The sequence below is a fragment of the Erithacus rubecula genome (assembly GCF_903797595.1).
Source record: "Erithacus rubecula genome assembly, chromosome: 25".
Classification (NCBI taxonomy): Eukaryota; Metazoa; Chordata; class Aves; order Passeriformes; family Muscicapidae; genus Erithacus; species Erithacus rubecula.
This window is the reverse complement of record NC_136677.1, coordinates 161,285-183,165: the sequence shown is the minus strand read 5'-3', so window position 1 is coordinate 183,165 and position 21,881 is coordinate 161,285. Positions and strand designations below refer to the sequence as shown.

Sequence of the window (21,881 nt, the reverse complement as noted above, 5' to 3'; positions counted from 1 at the left end):
CGGGGCGGTGCCGGGGGCGGTGCCGGGGCTGGGCTGGGCGGCCCCGGGGGCGCGGCTGGGGCGGGGCCGGGCCGGGGCGGTGCCGGGGGCGGGGCCGGGGCTGGGCTGGGCGGCCCCGGGGGCGTGGCTGGGGCGGGGCCGGGCCGCCCGCGCAGGGCGCTCCTGAGGGCGGCGGCCCCTCGGGCAGCGCGGCGCCATGGCGGCCGGCGGCTACGGGCGGTACCGGGCGCTGATCTTCGCGGCCATGTTCGTGGGGTACACGCTGTATTACTTCAACCGCAAAACCTTCTCGTTCGTTATGCCCGCCGTCATGGCCGAGGTGCCACTGGGGAAGGACGAGCTGGGTGAGTGTCGCTGCCCGGCCCCTTCGCCCCGCCGGCCCCGCGGTGGCCGTTCCGCGGGCTGACGCGGCCCCGGGATCTGCCCGCCGCAGGTCTCATCACCAGCAGCCAGTCTGCAGCCTACGCCATCAGCAAGTTCGTCAGCGGAGTCCTTTCCGACCAGATGAGCGCCCGCTGGCTCTTCTCCTCCGGTCTCCTCATGGTTGGCTTGGTCAATGTGGTTTTCTCCTGGAGCTCCACCGTCATGGCCTTCGCCGGGCTCTGGTTCCTCAACGGGCTGGCGCAGGGGCTGGGCTGGCCGCCCTGCGGGAAGATCCTGCGGAAGGTCAGTGCTGAGACGGGAGCGGGAGCTGCCGCTGCTCGTGACCTGTGCTGGCCTCAGGGCTGTGCAGACCGCGCGTTCCCAGAATCCGGAGGCACTTGCAGCTTTTATCACTCCCTTTCCAGCCAAGGTGGTCTAGAGCACTATCTGCACTCTGCTGTCTGTGGGACAAGTTTCTGTGCACGGGGATTTGCTTATTCTAGCAAAGATTGTCTGTAGCCCTTGCCCCTATGTGCCTCGAGTGTAGCTCAGTTTGGTGAGTGACATCTCCTGGCAGCAGTTCTGGCCCGTAGAGACAGACTTAGTTGGAATTAAGTATTTTAGGCATGGACCCACAGGACTGCTTGTCTCTGCTGCTGCAAGTCGGGGTTTGCTGTGGGTCAGTTCCTTCCATCTGCACACTTGAGCAGCTTATGAATCCCAAATCACAGGTGGTTCAGTTAGAAAACTGGGTAAGATAGATGAACGCTGTGAGATTAGTCTTCAAGGTGTGTGTACTTGGGGTTTGTGACAATCTAAAAGGACCAGATTGATTTCTCAGGACAGAAGGAAAGGAGCTTGGTTAGCTTTATGCTGATCCCTCACGGGAGATGTAAAATCAAAGAATGAATGTACTGCATGTACTTGTGGGACAGAGTGGGGAAGAGATGAACAACTTTATTGCCCTTCTGTGAGGCACCTAGCCTCCCCTAACTAACAGTGAGGGGGCTGTCCAGGACAGTTGAGTGCACAGAAAAGAAGGGCCCAAAGAACAGAAATATCAGCCATGATGTTTTCTGAAGATGTTCATGAATGTAGATCTCAGACATTTTCCTGCTGACAAGAACCACCCAAGTGTTTCTGGTTCTGAGCACTTATTGCAATGCAGACCTCATCATGTCTGATACTTAATGCAACAGCGAGTCCTAAAGTTACCCTGTGACTCTCTGCATATCCATCCAAGTTCCTGAGCCAGCAGACCTCTCCATGAGGACACTGTTCCTAGCAAGTGAGTGCACAAAACCATGTGCTCTTAAACTTGCCTCTCCTGCCCCAGGTCTCAGTTTCACGGTCTGTAAACGGAAATAACTTTGAGCTGGCTCACAGTGTGAGCATCTGTCAAGCTCTTATGGCTGACACTTGAGTAACATTTGGAGTTCCCTGCATGACTAAAGTATCCAGGTGTGGGTGTTCCCCCTACCTGCTTTTAGAGTTCTGTGCCTGAATTGCCCAGCCCCACCTCACTGGCCTCAAGGGAGGGTTTTCAGATGTGCTGTCACTCTCATACACCTCATGCTGTTTTTCTTGTTGCACAGTGGTTTGAGCCTTCCCAGTTTGGGACTTGGTGGGCAATCCTGTCTACAAGCATGAACTTGGCTGGAGGCTTAGGCCCCATTGTCGCTGCTCTTGTGTCTATGAACTACGATTGGCGCAATACTTTGTCCTTCTCTGGCTTCACCTGCGTGGTTGTCTCTTTTGTTTGCCTTGTCCTGATAAAAAACGAGCCGTCAGATGTTGGGCTGCCCAACATTGAACAAGGAGCCAAGAAAGGGAAGAAAGGTGAGCCTGTGACTTCGATGCAAGCAGGCAGCTGCAGAAGATGCAGTGCCTTCTGTCTGTATTCTGGTACAGGTGTGTCGCTCTCAGCACACCAACATCCCCATCCTCCCCAATTTCTGGTCACAGTTTGACAGGCGTGTGGTAATGGGTTGGTTTTGGCAGCTTTATTCTGGTAATTGAAAGTAGAAATGGTATCAACCAAGACCCACTGTGATCTTCTGGGAAGGGACTGCTTTAGGGATTCCTGGGACTGTGACAGAGCAGGGGGAAAGCGTGCTGTTAGCCTTCTGTTAGCCTTGCTCCTTAGCCTGCCAGCAGACACCTCTCTGTTGCTGAAATGATCAGGGCTGGCTCTCCCCATATGTCATATCTTCCTGCTACCAGCATCCCTGTTTTCTTGGAGCCTAGTGTGCTCAGACTGTGAATGCAGTTTTGGTGGGGTGGTGGAGAGAGAAAAACTACAATAGCAGGCAATGCTTCCTTAAGCCTGACCTTCTGCTCCTCTGCTTTGGCAGCAGTTCTCCCCTCACCCCACCTTAGGCTCTCTTGACCCCTGGCTCACGATGGACTCTGCTCAGTGTTTCTGTCCTAACCTAGGACATCTAGTTAATAAATGTTTGTTCAGACCACTGAGTGTGGCACTTCTCTGAAAGCAGAACATGTAGATGAGAATTGCAACACAGGTTTTCAGTAGGATTTAAAGGCCAGTGGAAACTCAGCCTGTGTTCCATGCTGTGCCATACTGCCTGTGCTGCCAGACTCGACTTCTTTGCATAAGAAAAGAATATTATTTCCCCAGAGCATTCTCTGGAGAGAGCAAATTTGTTGGTGTTCTGGAAAACTGGTGCAAAGATCAAGGTAGCATCTGAAAACATCTTTGTTTGGGTCTGTGCAGTGGCTTTCACAGGCACAGCTTAAAAACACTCCCAAAGAATCTAGACGTGATTTTTCTAACAACCAGGTTTACTAGCAACTGCAATACAGAAAATTACTCGGACTAGTGTTTTGATTATTCTTTTCAAATCTTTAATGAATGTGAAATAAAATGATGAATCAGAAGAGATTCTGAAACCAGCAGAACAAGGGGGAGGTAGAGCCATTCACTACCATTCAGCAGCTGTGAATACCTCCCTGTGTGGGGATGTTCTCATGCTTGGGTCCTGCCTGCAGAGCTGTCTGCTGGGCTGCTGGTTGGTGTGGTTTGGGCTGTGGTAACACTCCTCCCGACCTTCCTACAGGTTCCTCCAGTGACAACAGCACCCTGGCAGAGCTGCTGCTCTCACCCTACCTTTGGGTGCTCTCAACAGGCTATCTGGTCGTTTTTGGAGTGAAAACCTGCTGTACTGACTGGGGACAGCTCTTCCTGATCCAGGAGAGGGGCCAGTCCATGCTTGTGGGTGAGATGTAAAACTGTGTTATTAAGCTCTGGGGCTGCAGTCTGGGAGGTGTTGCCCAGAGTTTGCCTGGGTAAGGCCTTTCCACCTGTGGGACTTGTTTGCTCACTTCCTAGCTGTCTGCTTAGACACACATAGGTTTTGAAATAACTCAGTGATGGAGTCACTGCATGCACCAAGCAGCCCAGGACCTTCCTGGGACTAGCAGATGCATTCCTGAACAGGGATGAGCCAGATGGTTGTGTCCAGCAGAGCTGCTCAGGTGCTCTGTGAGCTTCCAGCAGTGGGACTGCTCTGGAGCCCACAGCAGCTTTTCTCTTCTGACCAAACCTGATGGGCTGTTCTTTGCATCATCTGTGTTCTAGGCAGCTCCTACATGAGTGCCTTGGAGATTGGGGGCCTGGTGGGAAGCATTGCTGCTGGATACCTTTCAGATAGAGCAGTAGCAAAAGTAAGTCCTGTGCACCCTCATGCATGCTGGGCAGGGAACACAGCGGCAATCAGAGCTGCTTCACTGAGGTGCTTAGCAGGGTGCTGTGAGCACAGCACAGAAAACAGCCCCTACTCAGCTCTGCCATGTGCATGGCACAGCTGCCAGACCCTCCAGAAGGTGCTGGGAGTAGGTGTGCTGATGTTAGGGGTTGCAATATGCCTGTCAGATTTGAGGTGTTTAATTTGTTTGCTTTACTGTGGTCTCCAGACTTCCATGTTGAAGAACTGTTTGCTGATAGCTGTCTTCTGGCTGGAAAAAAATCCCACATTAAAATCCAGTGGTGGGATCTGGAGCCAGATTCGGGGTGGAAGTGGCTGATAACAGAAGTATTGTTCATCACTAAGAGCTTTTGTTTAGCACAGTTTGACTGTGTGCAGCCCTTAAACCGCACTGACAAGGCGTGCCAGCAGATGTGCTGTTGATGTGCCGTCCCTGTTTCTGACTGGGCTGTGGATGGTGCTGGTCACTACAGGTATGAAAGGAAGTGCCTGCAGTTTGTGACTCCCAGCTTTTCTGTGCTCAGGCAGGCCTGTCGAGCCACGGGAATCCCCGGCACGCGCTGCTGCTCTCCATGATGGCTGGGATGTGCCTGTCCATGTTCCTCTTTCGCATCACCGTCACAGCTGACTCTCCCAAGGTAATTCAGGTGCAGCAGCTGGCCACCAGTTGTAGGGATAGCCCTGGAATGGGGAGGTTTGATGACAGGAAGCATGATTGTTTCTTCACCATTCCCAAGGGTTTCTTTTTTATGCACTTCTCCAGAGAAGTGCTGGCTTAGCCTGCCTTGGGGTGCTCCTGCTGTTGTGTTGTGGGCAACCTGCCTTCCAGGCTTTGCATGAGATGGCACTTGCATCTGCCCTTACAAATGCTAAATATATTTTAAAAACTTCTTCTCTCCTTTCATTTTTTTCTTCTTCTTCAGGAAAATCACTTCTGGACTGTAGCCTTGCAACCTCTAGCTGATCTTACAGGCCTAAAAGAACATGAGGTTTCTGCTTGCATTTTTTCTCCCTCTGTCTGTTTCTTCTTTCCCTGGTCTGCCTTACTCCTATCCTGAGGGATTGGTTAGCACCTCAGAACTTAGAACCGGGGCCTTTAGAAGAGATTACTGTAAGTTTGGTAAAAGAAACATTTTCTTATATTAATTTGAGTACACTAACAGACTTTAGAAAGTCTAACTATGTAACTAAGTTTTATACAGAAGGTTCTGAGGACTTCCGTTCAGCAGGTAAAGTGTAGCCAGCTAAGGAGTCTTGTGGGTGAGATCAGAAAGAAATGATTCTGCTCTGGCAGATGCATTCTTATTTCATTTTTGGCAAGTATTTTCCTAATTCCTTTCTGTTTCACATCTGGAAAATAAGATGGCACTTACTTCCTCCTGGGATTTTTGAAATTGTATTTGCGATTCTAAAAGCATGCTATAATGTGGAGATGTTACTTATCCTTTGTTGTGCAAAGAGACTGATAATTTTGGGCCAGATAGGTTTGTTAGAGCATAAGCTAACACTGAAGTTCAGACTGTTGGGGGTTTGGTTTGGTTTTTTTTTGTTTGTTTTGTTGGGGTTTTTTTTTGTTTTGTTTGTTTTCTCAGTTTAGTAACATAGAACTTATGAGAAAGAGGTGTGTCACAAATAAACATGCTCTGAACAGTCCCATGCATCTAAACTGAAAAAAACTTTCAGTTGGTAGCTCCAGGATTGTTTATGAAAGCAACCTGATTGACAGTTCTTTCCTGTGATTTCATGGGCTCATTATCCTCTTTTCTCCAATATTCTATTTCTTACAAATCAGCCCAGGATGTATTACATGGTGTGGGGGACAGAACTGTGGGAGGGAGGAGAGCTTGCACTGGCCATCAAGATGGAGTGGTGGAGATGCAGCTCAGTCTTATGGATGTGGGGTCTCTACAGGCTTGAGCTCTTCTGGCTGCAGGCCAGGGAGCTGGTGTCAGCCTAACAGTGTCAGAACTCCCAGGTACTGTGTCTAGAATCTGAGAATTGTCCACAGTTGCTGACAGTGGTGAGATTCACAGATGCTGTTTCTGATTGTAACTTACTTTGACAGCTGTGGATTCTGACTCTGGGAGCTGTGTTTGGGTTCTCCTCCTATGGGCCAATTGCCCTCTTCGGGGTCATAGCCAACGAAAGTGCCCCTGCCAACCTGTGCGGCACCTCCCACGCCATAGTGGCCCTCATGGCCAATGGTAAGTAATGCCCGTTTCCCCAAAAAGCAAACAAAACCCCTGCACCTTCTTGGTGAAGCATGGTCTAGCCCCTGGGTGCCAAGAATCTAATCATGGGGAGGCACCTAAGGAGAGAGATAACAGAGCTGGAAGCCTCAGGGATGCTTTCCTGCCGTGCCCGACAGGTTTTGCATTGTGCTTCAAGTTCAAACCCGGCCTGAGGATTTGGTTTATATGCAAAAGCAGGTACTGATAGATAATATGGGAGCCCACAAGTGTCATTAGCTGTTTTTTTTCCTTGCAGTTGGGGGTTTCCTGGCTGGGCTGCCTTTCAGTACGATTGCCAAGCACTACAGCTGGGCCACAGCCTTCTGGGTAGCTGAAGTCACCTGCACCGCCAGCACCGTGGCTTTCTTCTTGCTGCGGAACATCCGCACCAGGATGGGCCGGATTCCCAAGAAGGCTGAGTGAGGAGAAGGGGGAAAGGACGTTCCCACGCTGACGTGAGCGACGCTCGCTTCTGTTCAACTGGCCTAGGAATGAGTTTACCTTTTGCGGCAACCTAGATAAAAATGTCTCAACTTCTTACCCAGTGTCAGACGGCACAAGGTTCCTGCTACTGATCACTTTTTCCCTCGAGATGTGATAATTCACCTAGTTTACATTTGCAATTATTTTACTTTACCTCTTCCTCGCAGCACTGTTAGTGAAGCAAGCAGGCTCTGCAGCCTGCGTTTTCCCACTACAAGTGGTCTAAAATGGCTGGCTTCAGGTGCACTTACCTCTGGCGTTGTCACTGTTGTTTGTCTCGGCCATTAACTGAGGCAGTAATCAGTTCAGCTTGGCTGCTCAGGGGCCCTGAACCGAGCCTTTGCTGCCTGCATCCATCCCACTCAACTGCCATCAGCACAGCGGTCCCAGGTTCCTTCAGCATGAGCTGTGTGCTGCTCAGCTAGGACAGCACATCACGAGTGCTGAGGGCTGCAGCCCAGCCTGCTCTGGCAGCAGCCAGGCTTTAGCCTCTGCAAGGCTTGGTTGCTGGGAGTGAGGGACAGCCTTGCCTGGACAAGGGGAACAGCGGGACGTGCTGCAGCAGGGCTCTTCACAGCATTTGGGAATCGCCAGGGAATTCAGGGCATTTAGAGAAGGTCCTTCTAAGTGAACTGATCCTGTCTGATGCCGTGTCTGTGTGCAGTGTTAATGATTTGTGAGGCGGCTGCTGCCAAGGCAGCTCGCAAACAGTGCTCTGCCAATCAGCCAGGAAAACTATCTCAGCAGCAGGAATTGCAACAGCAGCCACCACCAACCCACGATTTCTGCAGCTGGGCTTTGTGATAACCCACATTTCTAGCATTAGTTTGTATTTTTTCAGTACAAGGTGTGAAGACTGGGATGGTTTGGCCAAGAGTTGCGTCTCTCATGGCTGCAGGCAGGGGCTTGGGCTGCCTCTGAGTCAGCCTTAGCAGTCAGGCCCAGCACCCTGCAATAGCTACACTCAGGTATTTAACCAGGAATTTGGTCAATATTGTTTTTCCCCAAAAGGATTTAATATTTTAGGGTTCAGAAAGAGGCAAGTTCAACTTGTAAAGAACCTGCATGCAAGTACTTTGCTGAGTACCTTGGTTACAAGAGTAGTTAGCTAGCCTTAATTAAAAAAATGGAAAGTGAATTACATTTTGTACTTAATTATGTGATTATCTTCTATATGTGAAATAAAAATGGAGCAGTGTCACAAGAGCCCTGGTTGTCTTACGGAGAGAAATACAAGCAAAACCACCCCAACCCCACACACCCTCTTGAGGTGCCAATGGCACAAATGTCCTCACCAACAGAAATCAAACAGCCATTTGCCTCATTAGTAAACACTTATTACTTCTATACAGAAACCCTCTGCCAGACCATAAGTTACAGCTATACAGGCAAAATACGTATGTACATTTATGAGAGGAAAGAAAAGCACTGACTCTGGTAAGGCCACAGACCTGCACCTTCTTCACCCAAGTGCAGCAGAGCTGCAACAGCAAGATAAGGTCCTGTGGCCCAATGTAAACAGTGCTGAGGAATCTGTTTAAGGTAAGTTTTTCAGCAAAGGGGATAAACCAGAAGTTTGGGAGATACTGAAGCATGTTTTGGGGATGTGCAGTCTCTGCTGTGGAGAGGGGAGCTTTGTGAGAGGCCAGCCAGGAAGAGAGAGGCCCTACTCTTCAGATGAATTAATCTATACAAACAGGTGAGGCTTTCTCTATGATCCAGGTCCAAAGGGTCCAGCTTTCTCTGCCACCTCTAGAGCAAGCTTCAAGTTCTGATCAAACAACTCGCACCTGAAAAAGTCAGAAAAGCAAAAAGGATTACTTGTACCTACAGAAGTGAGTTAACAAAGCTAACAAAGTATCTCCACATCCTTTGGCTCTGCATCCTGCAAAGGGAGATTCAGAAAGTTATGACATAGCAGCATGACTGCTGTTGAGGTCTGACTTGGTCCTTAGTTAAGATAAAGGCTTTCTGTATAGGCCTGACTATAGGGTAGGAGAGCAGGGTTCATGCCAAGGAAGTGTAACCTCCCACTTCCCCAGCAGAGCCAGCACTGAAAAGAGCTCAGGTCTGTGTCCTCTCTGGAGCAGTGTGCTGTGGCTTCCCTCCCCTTCCCTCAGCCACTTTTGCTACTCAAGGACTGCCTGCATTTCCTACTGCATAGGCAGAAAGCAGTAAGGGGCTGCAGCTAGGTTACTAAAAATGGGCTTTCCCTTACCTTATTGGCATCTCCAGGGAGTAGAAAGGATTCTTCAGAGCGAAGTCTGAGTAAATCTCATAGATTTTGCGGAGAAGAGTGTCTATCCCTGTCTGCCGTGGGTCAGCAAGAACCATGAATTTGATCCCTGGAGCCACAATGGCAGGAGCATGAGGAAGGCCGAGCACAGAGGCCGCCCTGACAAAGCAGCGCCGTGCCGTGTGCCTGGGGCCCCACGGTACCTGTCAGTGTCTGGAAGCAGTGCAGCTTGAAGGTGTCGGTCTCCAGCATCTCGATCCCGGAGCTCCCAACCTCGGGTGACAGCTGTGACCCGATGGCGAACAGCCTGTGGGGACAGGCCCTCAGCGCCCCGAGCCCCTCTGCCCGAGCCACCCCCGGCCCGCCCTGACTCACGAGTGGAACATGGAGGCCAGCATAAGCTTCTCGTTGGAGGAGAGCCGGTGGCGGCCAAAGCGGATGGACACGGGGTAGTTGGCGGGGTTCCCCAGGAACTCCAGCACGTCCTTCCCGTCCGCCGTGAAGCGCCCGTTGACCTCGGCGCCGTTGATGGCGAGCACGGCGTGACCCACTGCGGGACAACGGGGCAGCGTCCGTCAGTCCGGCAGCGCTCGGCCAGGAAGCCCGACCGCGCCCGGCCCGGCCCGGCCCGGCCCTTCCCACCCACCGCGGATGCCGTCCCGCTGCCCGAAGGCGACGACGACGCGCTCGTCGTGCGGGCGCAGGACGAGATCGAGCGGAAAGCTGAACGTCTTTTCGGTGTCGGCTCGGGGCGCGTAGTGGTCCAGCTGGTAGATGAGGCCGCCAGCCTTGTTTACCACGTAGACGCTGAAGATCGCCATAGCGCAAGGGCGCGGCAGCGGCGCCTCCGCCCGGCCCGGCCCGGCCCCGCTCCGCGCCCGCCCCGGATGCGGCGTCCCGGCCCGACTCTGGCTCCGCTCCGGATGTGACGCCAGGGCCAGCGGGGCCCGCCCCAGCCCCACGCTTGGCTCTTCCTTTCTCGCCGACATCTTGCGGAGCAGCAGCGGCCGCCGCATCATGGTGAGCGGGGCCGAGCCGGGGTGGGTGGCGAGCCGGGCCGGGCCCCCCGAGAGCCGCTGGCGGCCGTGAGCGCTGCGGGAACCCCTTCGAGGAGCCCGGGCCGCCCCCCCGCGCCTCGCCGCTCACCCCCGATCCTTCTCACCCTCTCGCAGCCGCCCAAAGACGACAAGAAGAAGAAGGATGCGGGCAAGTCCGCCAAGAAGGACAAGGATCCGGTCAACAAATCCGGCGGCAAAGCCAAGAAGAAGGTGGGAAGCGGCGGGACCGAGAGCTCGGGGCGCGGCGGGATCCCGGGTCTGGCGCGTGTGCGGCGTGGCCGGGCTGGCGTCCTGGTGTGAGAGGGGCCGGCCCTTCATCTGCCAGCAAGCTGTGCACAGTAGCGTTAAACCCGAGTAACAGCAGGCTTTAGCCTTTTTATTTTTACATGCTGTAGGTATTATCTGCACCACGTTCATTTACAAAAGCGATTTTGTGCATTTCACTAGTCTTTTAGTTTGGGATGTAATACGGAGACGTTTGATGGTGCAGTTCTTGGGGCATCGTTTAGTTCCGTCTTTTGTTGTTGCTTACAAGATGGCTTAGGGGGGTTTTTTGTCTTTTTTCAAGTAGAAGTGGTCCAAGGGGAAAGTGAGAGACAAGTTGAACAACCTTGTCCTGTTTGACAAGGCCACTTATGACAAACTGTGCAAAGAAGTGCCCAACTACAAGCTCATCACACCTGCAGTAGTCTCAGAAAGGCTGAAGATTCGAGGCTCTCTGGCTCGGGCTGCCCTCCAGGAGCTGCTCAGCAAAGGTGAGCACTCAGAAATAGAAAAAAACAGAAAGCTGCTTGAATTGGGTGTTTGGTTTTCTTGCTTGCCCAGCAGCTTTCCTGCAGTGTCAGAAGTGCCCCAAAGTATGGAGCAGCAGTTCTGCTACATCGAGGTACTGCTGTATGAATAAAAATGTAATTACATTTGGATGTAATTGCAGCCATATAGGAACAAAAGACTTGCATAAGTCCCTTATTTCCTCTTGTATATTGCCCTGCCTCTCTAGGAAGGACCTCAGCATCCCTGGTATCTGTCAATACATGCACACTAACGCAAGTTTTTTTGTCATAGGGTTGATCAAACTGGTGTCCAAGCACCGAGCCCAAGTGATCTATACCCGAAACACGAAAGGCGGAGACGCGCCTGCTGCAGGGGAGGATGCCTAGGGAGGTGAGGCTGGTGCTGGGGAGCTGACTTGTGCTCTCAGGAGCTGATGGGCCGCTCTGCACTGTGCAGGGGGCAACTTCCACAGGGCTGTGGTGGGCTGTTCTTCCAGACACCACAGAGTATTTTGCTCACATCCTAAGCAACTTCCTGGGGGAACATTAATGGAAGTTCTCCAGAATTAAAAAGCGATTTCTGATTTTGTCCCTGTGCTCGTTGGGATGGGGAAAGCATAATTTGTTTCCCGAGCTGCAGGGCAAACGGGCACTTGTCCTCTCTGCTCTCACAGGGCACCATAGCCAAAGTGTTCCTGCTGGAATAAAACTGTCAAACTGTTTGCTTTGTGCTTGCCTGCTTTCACCTGCTTTTCTGACTGAGAACTTCTTGCTTTGCAGGTTCTCCAGTGACTTCATCAACAATGCTTTATATGCAGATGCACACAATAAAATTACTGATAATAATTTTTCTTGCTTTTTCAAGAATGTGTATGTTTCATTACTGATGCATAATTTATAGTGGATTCTGGTAGAGTTCATGGCTGTTTTCTGTTCTAGCCAGATTTGTCTTTATTAGTGTTACAGATGTGTTGCTGAAAGGGAAGAAACTTCTGCATCACCTACAGCAGCCAGTGATGTTAGACAAATAAAGGATGAATGTTAGCATGAAGGAAAGCAATATAAATTTGAAGGAAAATACCAGACACCTGGTGTTAGTTGCCTAACTAACTAATGCAGGGTGGGGCCTGCATTTGAAATGAGTTTCAAATGGTCTACAAACACAGAGGTATTTTAAAAAAAAGTTTATTTTTCTGAAAATTCTTTCTTTAGTGGGTATGGGCCACTGGCATGACTTGCTGTACAGAGCAGACTTTCTGATAGGGAAGATAGAGCATACACGGGAGCCTGTCCTTGCTGGCAGGACCTGACTTTGTGTGGCTTTAGATGTGATGCTCACACGGACACTGTGTGTCCTTACAGGGCAGTCGGCAACAAAACTGCAGCTACAGTCAGCCTTTCCACAGAGCTGGCTGTCTGTTGTTCTTCATCTAATCACCTTTTTTTCTTCTTTTCCCCTGATTCACTTCTAAACTGATGCCTGAAAGAGAGCATAGAAGTCAGACTGGAGTAACCTTTAGACAGAGATAATGAACACTCTCCCTGAAAAAGTAAGCAAGTGCTGTGCATAGTGTTCTAGCCTAGAAGCTCCCTCAATATTTGTTACTTCAGTGAGTGATAGCTCCAGCTAGGTGACTGAGTTCTGGCACATTAAAAGGCACCAGTGGAACAGTACGTGTGTCTGAAAGGTGAGCCAAGCAAAATGAGACAGATGCCTTCATGTGTGCAGCCTTTACAGCCATGTGCTCACTGCTCCAGGACAAGAATGAGACTCTGGCTGGATTAAGCACTGTGTGGCACAACCCATACAGCAGGATGTGCAGGTAGCTTGCTGCTACCTCAGAGCCTGCTCCATGAACAGCCTGCATGGACAGAAGCTACAGACTCTTCCCCCCTGGCAGGGCATCTGTGCTGCTCACCGGGATTGCCACCTCCTGCCATGATTCCACACACGCCCAAAGGAAGGGAGCCAGCTGTCACTTGTCTGACAGGTATGGTCAAAGTTGGCACCCACACGTTCCACTGGGAGCTTTTTTAGCTTCTGCTTCTCCTCTGGGGAAAAAAAAAAAAAAAAAAAACACAAAAAAAAGAATTGTAGAGTGGTTTGGGTTGGAAGGGAACTTAAGGATCACATTGCTGCAACCCCTGTACCATGGATGGGGACACCTTTCCCTAGACCAGGTTGCTCAAAAAGCCCAAATACTTGTTCAGCACAAGTTTATCAAATTGCTTTTGCTTCTCTAGGATGGTAAAGCAAGGTTGACTAAAAGGTGTGTAAGCTGCTCACTGTGTTTGAGAAATTCCTCATAGGAAGGTCCAATTTGTTGTTGACTTCCATCTTCTTCCTCTATTAGCCATGGAGGTTTTGCTCCTAAAAATCACAGGGAATACTTAGCCACTGAAGTTACCCTAAACTGTAACTGGAGCAAAGTGTCCCCTCTTCCCCCAGTCTGCTGCTCATGCTACCAAGCAAGTGACAAAGTAAACTCTGGATGTTCTGAGGAAAAGGAGCTGACTTCTCAGCTAAGGCCATGGCAGATCACACTCCAAATCATACACCCCCCAGAGCAGCAGCATCAACGGTTTCTACTATGCTAAAGTGTTTTCTTCTCCTCTACTATGTTAAATACTGCCAAAAGAGTGACCACCTTCTGGTTATGCTGAACTGCTTCAAAACTGCTTTGAGTTATCCCTGTGACATTTGCGAGCCATGACGTAACAACCCCATGAGTCATGATGCAGGTGCACTTACCTGTGTGTACATTTCCTTTCCCTTCTGTTTCCTGTTAACAGGAACATAAAATGCTTATGAGAATCTTAAGTTTAAGAGAATCTCTGAACAGAAGAGCATTGTCTTCATTCCTCTCCAGAATCAAGTTCTATTAGAAAAAGGCAGAGGAAAGCTCTTCTGTTCTTTAAAAGAGGATTTGTTTTTTTCTCGCAGCATATTAAGGAATGTTTGCTTAATGAAAGTTACACTTGGATAACTGAGACTGGGCTAAATGCTCACCCAAATGCACAAAGCTGTTTCTTTTTGTGATGGAGACCACCCCTTGTTCTGCTTTGTGACGTGCTGTTGGTGACTTGCAGTTAAATCACATTCACTAGCCAGTCACCCCTACCTGGTGGCCAATGAAGGTCAGAACCTTGCTTGATTCCATCCAGGTTAAATCAGGTCCTGTCTGCATTCCGCTTGGGCCAGGCTCTTCTGAAGCACAAGGGCTGTCCCTGCAATAAGAGGCCTGCACTTACTGTAGTGTATACAAAAGTCTGCAAAAGATTTGCAAGATCCTGGTAATGACAGTGCCAAACTCCCCATGTATCTGAGCAGGGATGCATCAGCCACCGCTAAGAAAAGTGGTGCTCACCGTTCAGGTCCTGCGGGGAGCCTGCAGACAGAAGGTCCCGCGCAAAGTTCTGGCTCTGGTTGAAGCTGAGTGTGATTCAGGAAAAAGGAACAGTGTTTCCGGTAGTGAGCACAGCCCCCACCCAGCCGCCCCCAAGCCCTCCCGAGCGCACCCGGGTGCCGGTGCTGGGGGTGCGCAGTGTAGTGCCCGCTCCCCGCCAGGGCGCAGCCAGGCCAGGATACGGCTCACCGACCTGCAGCGCCGCCTGCACCGTCTCTCGCTGCCGGCGCTCGGCCTCCCGGATGTCAGCCGCTATCTGCGGGGATACAGCGGTGAGGCGGGGCCAGCGTAGGCCGGGCCGCTGCCGCTGCGGGGGTGACCGAGGGTACCTGGAGGATGCGCTCCTCCTCCCGCTGCTGGTGCTCGGCCAGCGCCCGCTCCAAAGCCTGCGCGAAGTGCTCGTACTCCTCGGCCGGCACCAGGCACCGCTCCCGCAGCGCCGCCTCCGCCCGGTTCTCCCGCCAGAACCGCGCCGTCTCCCGGCGGTGCTCGGGCCTGGGGGACAGCGGGACACCGTGAAAACCGCCCGCAGCCGGCCGAGTACCACGAGAGCCCGGCCTCCGGCAGAATCAGTCAGCCCCGTTCCTGCCCACGCACCCGGCCAAGTGCTGCAGCAGCCCGGCTTGCAGCAGCGCCAGCCCGCCGCGTCGCCCGTCCCGCCGCACGCCACGGCCGCAGCACGGGCACCACACGCGCCCATCGTGCTCCGTTGGGTCGTAGCGCCGCACGGCTGAGGACCCATCGGCCGCAGCCGCGGCCGCCGCTGCCCGCGCCGCCGCCGTGGCCTCCTGCAACTGGGCTAGAACCTCCCGCAGCCGCTGGCGATGCCCTGCACTGTACCGGTGCCGGCGGCCCGTGAAGGCGCTCCGGCGGCACAGCCGGCAGTAGAGCACGGCCATGGCGGCTGGGCCGCGGCGCGCAGGCGCGATGGCGAGAGCCGGCCCCTCAGACTGACCCGGCCCCTCGGGCTGACCCAGCCCCTCAGACTGACCCGGCCCCTCAGACTGACCCGGCCCCTCGGGCAGTCCCGGCCCCTCGGGTAGAGTGCCCCACTGCCGCCCGGGAAAGCCGCGGCCAGCGTCGGACGCAGTCGCGCTGGGCGAGTCCCTGCGCGGCCCAGGGCGTGGGGGACTCCGGCTGAGACAGCCGGCTGTGTCTCTTAGACGGGGCTCACAGCCAGAGAACGGTCACGAAACTGGTGCAGGGGCTGGAGCGCGTGTCCTTGCGAGGAGGGGCTGAGGGAGCTGGGATTGTTTATTCTGGAGAAAAGGAGGCTCAGGGGTTATTTTATCACTCTCTACAACTGCTCAAAGGAGGCTGGAGATCACCCCAGAGGGACATGAAGGTGCTTCAAACTCTGGTTTTCTCTGAAGCAGCCAAAGAGAGATTGCCAGAGATGGTTTTCTCTTGTTCCAAGGATTGTTTATTATTTCTTATCTCAGGGACTTTTTGCCTGGCCAGCAGGGTCTGCTCAGCCTGGCATCCATGGTGGAACCTGCCTGGTGAAGGCAGGGCTGATCTTAGATAGTCTAAATTACGTGCTACATGTTTACAACAATTTTCCAATAAATACAATCTTGTTAAATGGTCCAGCCCTGACCCCATCCAATCTAAAAGTGCCAACGTGTCACCCAACATGGATGACATGGAGAAGAAGGAGGAAAAGGTGTCCACCCCCCAAATTCTCCATCTTGGCCACGTGTCCGTTATCATAAGCATTCCAAAAAACCTATTTATCTATGTTCTGAAGGTCACTTTACTAATTTTGGCAGCTTGTTTCCGTTCCCTCTGGGTTTGTAATTTTCCCCAGGGGTTAGAATTCAGTGCCTAAGACACCAGGGTCTCACTCAGAGTCTTTGAGACCCTCGCCAGGGGATATTTGAGACCCCCAAGGAGGCCAGGGGTACGCCCTGGGCTCCTACATGTTCAACAAAACTAGCAAGACTGGAGACACAAATGGTGGTTTCCAGTTTAATGCATAAAAAAGTTTGAAATATATATGTTTGTAACCACAAACTTTTCCCTGAAGTACAGAAAAAGGTTAAAAGGCCTTAATTTCGCCTTCGGCTATTCAGTTACTGAATCATAATCTCATTTGTTTGTGTGTTGTGTATTCTGCATGAAAGCATGTAACCCCTGAGTGCTGCCTTGACACCTCTGCATTCCCGGGGAGAGAGATTTTGACCAGACTGATACAGCCAATTTGGGGCAAATTGAATGTAAATCTCTAATCTGCCAGTTCCTCATGGTTTATCCAGGAGACTGTAGATGCCTGGCTTGTCATCACACCAGGCTGCTCCTGCTCTGGTGGCACTGCTTCAGTTCCTTGTGCTGTAGTAAGTAGCTGATGCTGTGTAATACAGAGCTTCCAGGATTTGTGTGTTAGAAACAATCCTTTCTGTTAAAGAGAGGCAGCAGGGAAAGTACAGGCAGGCCTGATGATACAGAACATGAGACAGAGAGGAGGCTGTGACTGGCGAGAGGTGCTTGCTCCACTTGCACAGGACCTGGTGCTGTGGGTGTCACGGTGCCCAGTTATTCCTGCGAATGACTAACGTGTCTGATGGTACCACAGGCAGATGCTGCTGTCATTGTGCCTGGCCTGTTCACAACCTCCTCAGGATGTGAGAACACCACAGATATACTTGATGAGCTCTTTTATTGGCTGTATTCTCTCTGAATGTGTACATTTTTTTTTCTCGTGGGGGAAAGGTGGCCTCTTACCCTCCATGTCTTCAAATTCTGTGAAGTTGCAGCGAAAGAGCTGAACTCATATCTACCCCTCCTCCCTGATTTTTAAAACCACTTCAAAGGTGAGCTAGCAGACGACTGAAGCGACCGGTTCCGCCAGGCTTGTTTCTGCTCACCTTTGCTGCCGCTCCCCTGTGGAACAAAGCACATCATTTCCCTTTGATTTCCCACTTTCAAAGCTATAGGGGACAGAGTCTGAAATGGCCCGCAAGTTTTTTAGTGTCTCTGGTACCTTCCTGAAGCGCTGCGTGGATCAGGACAGGACTCCATGAAGAAGACCTGGCTTGTGGCTAAATTGGCCCATGGGATATTCCTCCCTCCTGGGTGTTACACCTGGCCTCCCCAGGTTTGTGGGCAGGGTGAGGTGACACTGCAGTGACAGGGGGAAAGAGCCAGCGTGTCTGGGATTCGGTGGCTTTGACTAATGCATGCAGGGGATCCAGAGTCCAGCCTGGCTGCCTGTTACCAGCAGTATGTGCCACCTTCTGGCACATCTACTGCCCCAGGGACAGAGGGGTCTTCCCTGTTCTCCATTTCTTTGCCAAGAAGAGATGGCACGTGGCAGAGTGGAGTGCATACTTGCCAGTCTCTTGCCAGGCAAGGAGGAGAAAAGCAGTGAGTTTGGATGCCTCAGCAGTGTCCAAGGCACAGGCTGCTTGCCCTCTCTGAAAGGGATCGTGTCACAAGTGTGAGGCTGGAGGAGAGAAGAAAGCAGGGCTTGTTATTGCGATGTGAGTGTCTTTACTTCCTTCTGTGCCATCAGGACTGGAGAAGTATGCAAAGTTTTAACACATGGGGCTGTAATTTGCAAGCAGGTAGCCATGCAGCCTGTCCCTGGCCTGGTGCAGACTGTGTAATACTGAATCTACAGCCCCATCTCAGTGTCCCAGAGATCTCTTAGCAAAATACAAACAGAGCTTGTCTCTGCTCAGCTTACATGCTGACAGGATCATGCCTAGAAGCAGTGCAGCTGCACAGTGCGTGCATAGTATTTAGTGCAGGTGTTGCAGATCATGGCTGTGATGCTCAGAAGCAGTGGCATGCTGACTCAGTGAAGGGAGCAGTAGGATAATAAAGCAGTAGGAATTGGTCGTGTTGCAGGAAGTACCAGATGACAGCCTTGAGTAAAGGTTAATTAATCTGACCTCTGTTATTATGGTGAAGATCTCCATGCTTTATACTCACTTTTGTATGTATTGTGAAGTTGCAAAATCAGGAGGAAACCTCCTTTGCCTGCTGGTTTAGGGCCAGGCTGGATGACTGCATAAGGCTGCTTTTGTAACAGTGTTGAAAATGCACATATATTTGTGTGTGTGATTTTTTGTGTTTTCGTGTATTTACCTCTCAGACCCTGGGTGCAAGAATTAATGCTGGAATAATTTTCAGCTGCTTTCAGCAGGATGACCCACATATTGGGCTTAAACCTCTGCATAAGACCACTCTCTCTGTGATTCAACCCTGCCCATCCTGCTAGTAGAGAGTCACTGAGTTTAGGAGGATGATATCAGTGAAGGTTTAGTCTGATAAAAGCCATTCTCTTAACACTGCTGCTTGAAACAGGGATATTGTATCTTTAAGGCACCCCCTTCTCATTCCCCTAATACCTCTAGGCCTCTGAATGATGCTAGAGGAGAGGATCAGTGCAGGAGTCCAAGGCATCTCTCCCTGCCCTGCTGCACTGCTCACTTGCTGCTCGGAGGCTGTGCTTTGCTGTTTCTATGGAAACCATTAGTTGCTAAGCAACTGGAGCATCATCTGTGGTGAGCTCTCGCATCTAATTATCCCATCACAGGGGCTGAGAGGGGCTGGGGGTTAACTCCTTTACCACGGCAGAGACATTGACAACACTTTAGTCACATTTAAAGAGACATTGTCTCCCTTCTGACACACTTATGAGGAGGAATAAGCTTTTCTGCAAGCAGCAGACGCACTGTCTGTGCTCATGGCATGATGGCATGCTTGGAGCTTCCATGCCCTTGCATGGAGCTCTTCTTTCTGTTCAAGTTATGCATGATGCACTTAGCTGTACATTTGGATCATGCAGTCTTTGCCTTGTGGACTGTATCTGGGCCATACTTCTAGTTGTTTTTATAGGGTTTTTTTGTGTGTGTTCTGGTTGCCTTGATGCTGCCCTTACTATCTTTGTCCCCAAAGTTTGATATCATGTCAGCTCTGTGAGGTATTGCTAATTCTTCAGAACTCATCAATGGAAGACATGGGCAGCTCTCTGTCTTCTGTCTGTCTGCAAACATTGCAATAGGTTGGTATTCACTTTTGTATTCCCATACTGTTTGCTTCTGGAAGGGGCAGAGATTGTCATCAAGGAGTACTGAAAGCCTGAGGGATGAAGTAACAACTACAGAAAATCTCATTTTCCAGATCTCTGTAAGTGGACAAAGTCACCAGCAGCCTGGTGAATTTTGCACATTCAGATAAAATGGTCAGTTGAAGAGCTGATTCTGATTTTGAGTTTGCAAACACAAGGCTGTAGTGTAGGACTCAGTCTTCATACTATGATAGATTGCATCTGAATGAGGTTCCCAGATTTGTGAGGAGAGTGGTAGTGGTTTGAGTTACCTTCAGACAAATGCCTGAGTTTAGTGAAAATCTGACTGCACCAGGTCCATGCTTGGGTGCTTTGTATCCGCTTCATGCCTGCTCCCATCAAGAGAGATAGAGACTGATCCCTTCTCAGTTTTCACTTTCTGCCAGAAAATGGATGCTGTCTGATTACTAAGGTGATTGCTTTTCTAGTGGCTGAATAAATAAGAGTTGGGAGGTCTATTAGAAAATTTTCCTGTTTATTTACTGCCTAGATCTGTGAGCCAGCTGAGTTACTGCAAAGCTCCCTAGCAGAGTTTGTTGTGCTTCTTATGGACAGGGAGGATATAGCTTTCAGTAGGAGGGTGGCCCATTCTTACTTCTGAAAACAAGAGAATCCTTAATACGTCCCCACACTGCCTTTTTTTCTGCGTCCACCTTTGCATTGTAGTGTCTTTCACTGCAGCCAAAGCCTTCAGGCACTACCTAGCCCTGGCAAAATGTCGTGCCAACATGTTAGCATTGCTTCCACCCCTCCCCACTGGCACAGGACCAGAGCACGTGGCTCTACAAGGACTGAGTGACCCAGGGCTAGGTGGGAAAGGGGAACTTGGTAAGAAGGAGCAGGTGCCCACCGCCTTGCTCTCAGAATAGACAGATGATGGTGATTATTATTATGAGCTCTTGTAATGATCTCAGGGAGGGGCAAGTGGAGGAGAGAGATGCATTTTGTCATGAAAATGGGAAGTCTAATTAAAGTCCACATGTTAATTAAGAGCTGAAGGGGAAAAAAAGATGGATTTCTTCCTGAAGTTGCATTGGCAGTTGGGCACTCTGTATAATGCTAATCAACAAGCAAGAAAGGCTTTGGAGGAGAAGCATGAGAGAGAGTTTTGCACAGAGGCTCCCGTGGCATGGAGCACAGCGTGTCAAGGAAAAGCTTTGTTTTCCCCTGCTAAGGCTGGGAAAAGGAGGAACAGTGTCCACAACCTTTAGCATTTGTTTCCTTGATGTAAATTGGTAGTGTCAAGAAGAGGTGGTCCAGGTCTGATCACCCATGTGTGTTTGTCTCTGGCCTGCCCAGGCACCTCCCTTGGACAAGAGGTGGATGTGAGAGCCTTCCTGAGCTCCTGCTGCCCCATCCGCAGTTCGGCATTCTAGCCAAGCACAAATCTAGTGCAGATTCTGGGACAGCAAGTGAGGATATCCCACAGCTCCATGCAGATGAGGGCAGCTGAAACCTACTCATCTGTCCCTCTGAAAACATGTGAGATGGCTCATTAGGTGCAGATCCCTGGTGGTTTCAGATGCTTTAATATGGAATTTTATGCTTTTCTCTTACCAGTCAGAAACTTATGAAATTACAGCTATGCTTCTCTGACAGGGCAGGTACAGCAGGAGGACCTCACAGGTTTGAGTCTTTGACTCTTTTGCCACATGGGAGAGATGTGCAGAAATGCATTTGGAAGTATCTTCCTTCTTTGTAGCTTGGCACTAATGTATTTAACACGGGGATGTTCTGCTCCTTCAGCTGTACCAGAACCCCATTATCACAGTCTGTGGAAAAGGGCTGACTCCCTTCCCCATAAGGGCCTTGTGGGAAGCCCAAGCACTGGGTGAGAAGTGGGGTGGGAGTGAGTGGAGGGGGCTATGGTGTGATGCACTTGCTTACAAGAAGGTACTGCAGAATTTGAATGCATGTGTGAGGAAAGAAGGTAATGGTCTGTGTGTGCATGATGCTATTTAAGAGAAGAGAATAATTCTGCATCTTTGCAAAAGTGAAAAAAAGATTGTCTGCATGCAGAACTTAAGGGAGCTGTTCAAAATGTAGTTTGCCATGTGCTGGGGACTCACAAGGATCAGAAGAAGCAAGTATGCAAGCACCTGACTCATACATGATGTCCTAGAGTCAGGAAGGAGTAATCTAAAAGCTGCTTGAGCCATGTGCTGTATCTTAATGAGGGAGGCAGCACTCAAAAAAATGCTGCAGCACAGGTCTTGCTGCCTAGCTTTGCTACCAGTGTGGCTATTTTCCTGCAAAGACCAAAGGGTCTTGTGCTGTCATATTGTGCCTGAGAACTTGTGCAGAACAGCTAGTGTGCCTCCTGATGCCATCCAAAGCATGGTGGAGCACTCCCTTTGCAGCCATGGGTTTCTTGGTGAAGAGCAGCAGCACATCTCTATTTGAGTAGAGCATGGCATCAGGCAGAATCAGGGCAAAATTTGAGAAAGTGCCAAGCATGATGAATTCGATTTGTAAAAATTGCTCATGCCTCTCCTAGTGGATGAACATCTGGCTGGAACAGCACATGT

At 50.8% G+C, this 21,881-nt stretch overlaps 4 protein-coding genes across 7 annotated transcripts; 2 read left to right on the top strand and 2 right to left on the bottom strand.

The window, feature by feature from the left end:
• Positions 1 to 128: 128 nt before the first annotated feature.
• SLC37A4 (solute carrier family 37 member 4) lies at positions 129 to 8,007 on the top strand. Of its 2 annotated transcripts, XM_079326502.1 has the most exons (9): positions 129 to 344; positions 434 to 666; positions 1,959 to 2,202; positions 3,441 to 3,599; positions 3,962 to 4,047; positions 4,613 to 4,726; positions 5,012 to 5,077; positions 6,154 to 6,292; positions 6,576 to 8,007. In XM_079326502.1, exons 1-9 carry the CDS (start codon positions 197 to 199, stop codon positions 6,740 to 6,742), a joined length of 1,356 nt encoding a protein of 451 aa, XP_079182628.1. In that variant the 5' UTR covers positions 129 to 196; the 3' UTR covers positions 6,743 to 8,007. The 2 variants fall into 2 exon arrangements, with proteins under 2 accessions (XP_079182628.1, XP_079182629.1); XM_079326503.1 differs by lacking the exon at positions 5,012 to 5,077 and having other exon boundaries at positions 130 to 344.
• A 110-nt stretch (positions 8,008 to 8,117) lies between these two features.
• TRAPPC4 (trafficking protein particle complex subunit 4) lies at positions 8,118 to 9,903 on the bottom strand. Its single transcript, XM_079326505.1, has 5 exons — positions 9,685 to 9,903; positions 9,414 to 9,588; positions 9,242 to 9,345; positions 9,021 to 9,147; positions 8,118 to 8,592 (listed from the first exon to the last, which is right to left on the bottom strand). The coding sequence occupies exons 1-5, from the start codon at positions 9,857 to 9,859 to the stop codon at positions 8,514 to 8,516; spliced, it is 660 nt and encodes a 219-aa protein (XP_079182631.1). The 5' UTR covers positions 9,860 to 9,903; the 3' UTR covers positions 8,118 to 8,513.
• Positions 9,904 to 9,937: 34 nt separating this feature from the next.
• Positions 9,938 to 11,946, top strand: RPS25 (ribosomal protein S25). Of its 2 annotated transcripts, none has more exons than XM_079326497.1 (5): positions 9,938 to 10,058; positions 10,211 to 10,306; positions 10,668 to 10,851; positions 11,162 to 11,260; positions 11,828 to 11,946. In XM_079326497.1, exons 1-4 carry the CDS (start codon positions 10,056 to 10,058, stop codon positions 11,254 to 11,256), a joined length of 378 nt encoding a protein of 125 aa, XP_079182623.1. In that variant the 5' UTR covers positions 9,938 to 10,055; the 3' UTR covers positions 11,257 to 11,260; positions 11,828 to 11,946. The 2 variants fall into 2 exon arrangements, with proteins under 2 accessions (XP_079182623.1, XP_079182622.1); XM_079326496.1 differs by lacking the exon at positions 11,828 to 11,946 and adding an exon at positions 11,650 to 11,736.
• Positions 11,947 to 12,036: 90 nt separating this feature from the next.
• CENATAC (centrosomal AT-AC splicing factor) lies at positions 12,037 to 15,249 on the bottom strand. 2 transcript variants are annotated; one of them, XR_013776813.1, is made up of 9 exons: positions 14,874 to 15,249; positions 14,606 to 14,771; positions 14,470 to 14,532; positions 14,238 to 14,302; positions 13,992 to 14,097; positions 13,622 to 13,652; positions 13,157 to 13,240; positions 12,708 to 12,921; positions 12,037 to 12,349 (listed from the first exon to the last, which is right to left on the bottom strand). XR_013776813.1 is itself a non-coding variant. In XM_079326495.1 (9 exons), exons 1-9 carry the CDS (start codon positions 15,173 to 15,175, stop codon positions 12,304 to 12,306), a joined length of 996 nt encoding a protein of 331 aa, XP_079182621.1. In that variant the 5' UTR covers positions 15,176 to 15,249; the 3' UTR covers positions 12,037 to 12,303. The 2 variants fall into 2 exon arrangements, 1 of the variants encoding a protein (XP_079182621.1); XM_079326495.1 differs by having other exon boundaries at positions 12,789 to 12,921.
• Positions 15,250 to 21,881: the final 6,632 nt, after the last annotated feature.